The sequence below is a fragment of the Lissotriton vulgaris genome, chromosome 1_1, assembly GCF_964263255.1.
Source record: "Lissotriton vulgaris chromosome 1_1, aLisVul1.2, whole genome shotgun sequence".
NCBI classification, from domain to species: Eukaryota; Metazoa; Chordata; class Amphibia; order Caudata; family Salamandridae; genus Lissotriton; species Lissotriton vulgaris.
The window spans coordinates 565,807,578-565,811,801 of record NC_141685.1 but is presented as its reverse complement, the minus strand read 5'-3'; the positions used below and the strand labels follow the sequence as shown (position 1 = coordinate 565,811,801).

The window sequence follows — 4,224 nt, the reverse complement described above, 5'->3', positions numbered from 1 at the left end:
GAAGACATAGGGCAATTGGCAAATCTAGTTTTCCATTGCCCCATAATATAGATAGTTCAGACAATTGATTATGTTTAATATTATTCATGCCCTTGGGAAATAAATCATCATCAAGATTGAGAGCTGCTTCAGAGGCTCACAGTCTGTATACCGAAACCAGCAGCAGGTAAAGAGTAAAACTCTATTTCTGTTAGCAAAACCAAAAACCATAATTCACATTCACAAACCTAATTTGTTTATCACTGTACTCCCCTTGCAGTGTCCTACAGCAAGAAATCATATCAGCCCTGAGGAAGATCTTCTTTTAATCACCCAGGTCCATACATGAAGGTCGAAACGCGTCGGCACGCCCTTCACTCACCTACCCACAGCACAAGGTCAAGAGTATTGCTTCACTCTAAGCAAAGAAAAAGTTACGAAATAATTTTGTCAACCAACTAATATTGATGCTAATACTGATAAGTCAATCAAAAAGCGTTCTCTGACCTATATACCCCCCACTTTTTTGGGACCACATAGAATAGACAGTATCGAGGATAAGCGGTCAACATCCCGGTACATGAGCAAAATGTAGTAGGACCATTATGATTTTCAGATGTTATGTCATTGTATTAATGTTTTCCGATCTATGCACTGTATATAATTGTTGCACGTTTTTGTATTAATGGATTAGCACGAAATAAGAAAAGTTGTGTTACGTGTTGATAGAACATATACCAAAAACAAAAGAAAAATGAATTAATCTTTTTTTTTGTCCTCATTTGCCTGACCGTCATTTCAAGAAGAAAGCCAGCCACCTTACATGACCTTAGCCACAGGGTGAGATCATGACCCTCTCCCACACCCAGAAACGAGTACCAGACTGGCGGGAGACGCTTTCAGGAATATCTGAGGGGGGGGAGATATAAGAAGACGTGCCACTCCCTACAATACTCCATCAAGGCATATTTCAGCCTGTTGGGCCAAATACAATGAATGTCTGACAAATTATCGAAATTCAGAATATCGACATACAATAATATCAGAACAAATATATCGAATTCACTAATATCGACTTCCTATACTTATATAGATATGTACAAAAATATCGGAATTTTAATATCGACATACACAAACATCGTTTACATTGATATCGACTACTTTTACATCGGTAAACAAAAATATCGCTTTCTAAAAAATATATATACATTAAATAAAATATCGACATCAAAAATATTGTGAACTAACATATCGGTTTTTCTGCAATATCGACATTTTATATGCATCTCTTTGCACACTTAATTAAGGTTTTATATGTTTTAACATCTAAATAAACACCCACTACTTAAATTAACACTATAGTCACACTATTACTTCTTCAAAACTATACTATTTGTATCATTATATCACCTACACATCTAAACATATTATATTCTAGTTTTTATAATTTTATAATGTATTTGGTTTTTCACTTCTATTACTAAGTAATCACAACTGAAATTCAAATATACTAACTAACCAATCACAACCCTGATTTTTTAAATTAACCAATAGCAAACTAATTACTAATGACACTCCCCTATATAAACAATTAAACTCTAAACACAAACTACTTGCTAAAAGTCACTGAAGGAGATTCATGTCTCTCTGAATTGCTGCACAACAACAAGACAAACCAGACTATCAACCTACAATTACTTCTTCTAAGTAAGTAAATAAAATAGAAACTGCATTAATTGCTACTACTACTTACTTACCTGCTAAATACCCAGTACTCCTTTTCTATTCATACTACTTAACATGCAAATAAATTATATATAACCATTTTTTTATAGATACTACAACTACTGAATATTCTACACAAAATAACTGTGAACAAAAGCATAGGAATACAGATTATAATAACTATGTAAGTAAATAGACAGTTTTAAATTTTTGACACATAAATCTAAACACACTGAAAGAATGACATTTTTCCCACTTATTCTTTTTCTTCTCCAGATTCTACTACAGAAAACTGCACTACTAATGAACTAAGGACATCATTACTATTTCTACATTACATTTTACTAAGTAAGTATTTGTAAACTGAAATAAAGGTGGCAAAAAACCTACAAACATTTTCACTTCTTCTAATCAGTTTGTATTATATATTGTTTTTTTACAGAGCAAACACTACAAATAGATGTACAGACATTATACAGAACTCCACATTTGGAATAATAAATATACTAATCACTAAGTAAGTATATTAAAGCACATAAATACCTGATATTCTGTAAAAAACCTACCAACATGATGAATATTCTAACACAGATCCTAATTTTGCAGTGAAAATTTAAAAACACGTAAGTATATACATTCCTACTTATCACCAACTTAGATTAATTATCACATTTTATTTGACATTAACTCTTATATATATATTTTTTAGATATACAAAGTACAAAATGACAGAAGGAGCTGAATTTGTCACCAGCCAGAAAGGAAAACTATTACTATGCTGCATGGGTTACACTTATACACAAGAAAAGCAATATGGCATGAAAGTTAATTGGAAATGTTGTAAATATTATTCTAACAAGTGCTATGGAAGAGCAACAACTAGAGAAGCTACAGTACTGTATACTAGGGAACACAATCATCCACCAAATGTTACTAAAATAGAAGTTAGAACAGCTTTGGAAAATATAAAAGAAGCTAGTACAGGTTCCCAAAAGCAAACAAATGTCATATTAAAAGAAGCCATTCCTAAAATCCCTAAAACTGCCACAACCCAAATGCCAAATATTCTCTCCTTAAAAAGAACTATAGCACGAACTAAAAAAGCTACTACTACTACAACACCATCTCCCAGAACATATCATGATATAAACTTAAATGCTAACCAAATTATAACTTTAAACAAACAACCATTTATAGTTTACGACAACGAAAACAATGACAAAAGACTTATAATTTTTGGTACAAATATGAATTTAGTTAAACTTCAGCAAAGCCAATATTGGATGATGGATGGAACATTTAACATCTGTCCCAAACCATTTTTCCAATTATACACAATACATGGCCTCTACCACAACTGCAACATACCACTACTATATGCACTATTATCAAACAAAAATAATTCCACATATATGGAATTATTAAATATTATTAAACAAAAAACAAATGATTTTTCTCCTGAAAAAATCATTCTAGATTTTGAGCAAGCAATGCTCTCAACAATCCTAAAAATCCACCCCCATACCTGCATTCAAGACTGCTACTATCATTTAAACCAGTGTTTATGGAGACATCTTCAAAAAACTACCCTAAGTGTAGAATATGCTACAAACTCATCTTTTGCTTTCCAAATTAAAAAACTCATTGCACTTGCTTATGTCCCAGAAACAGACGTAGCAGAACACTACAACATTCTCATAGACAGCCCCTTCTACAAACAAAATGAAGCTAAGTTAAGTCCATTTCTCGACTACTTTGAAGACACCTGGGTAGGCAGACTCCACAGATCTGGCCACAGAAGAAACCCCAAATTCCTAATACCCTGGTGGAACGTTTACAGAAGCACCCTTAATGGAGAATCTAAAACTAACAACGCAGTAGAAGGTTGGCACAATGCATTTGTACAATCAACTGGCAGAACAAAACCTACTCTAGAACATTTTAATAAATGTCTACAGAAAGAACAAAGCTACCAGGAATTCAGAATGGACCAATCTATAACTGAACTAGTCCCTAAAACGTCCAAACAAAATAAGCAAATGCACAAATCCCTAGAAGAACAAATAAAACTGTACCCTAGTACAAAAAGCATAGAATACTTAAACATCATAGCCAAAACGCTACTCTGAATAATTACCAAAATTTGATAAAAGCCTAAAACTATCACCTAACTATGCAAAAGTATCAAACGTGAGCTTCAAAAGTATTTAATGTATGCAATATATAGAGATATTATTCACATATATGCACACATTAAAACAAAATCACAACTAGAAAACTATTCCATATTAATAATCACATTACCCACCCACACAAGATAACAAAGAAAGGACTTACCAATCATGTTGTAAATCCAATGACGTCCTTCTCCACCAAAGTAATCCAGGTAGTGCAAAAGTAACCCAAAAAAAAAGTAAAAATACAACTGTTCCCAAAATAAGAAATCCACGTTGTGCAGAGCCATCGAATAACCATAAAAAACCCGAAAAAGTAGAAAAAATAAAGAATCGCTCCAGGAAA

At 32.7% G+C, this 4,224-nt stretch overlaps 1 protein-coding gene across 1 annotated transcript; it reads left to right on the top strand.

The window, feature by feature from the left end:
- Nucleotides 1-2,429: 2,429 nt before the first annotated feature.
- On the top strand, nucleotides 2,430-3,833 carry LOC147747486 (uncharacterized). Its single transcript, XM_086936327.1, has one exon. It carries the CDS (start codon nucleotides 2,430-2,432, stop codon nucleotides 3,831-3,833), a length of 1,404 nt encoding a protein of 467 aa, XP_086792453.1.
- The last annotated feature ends 391 nt before the right edge of the window (nucleotides 3,834-4,224 follow it).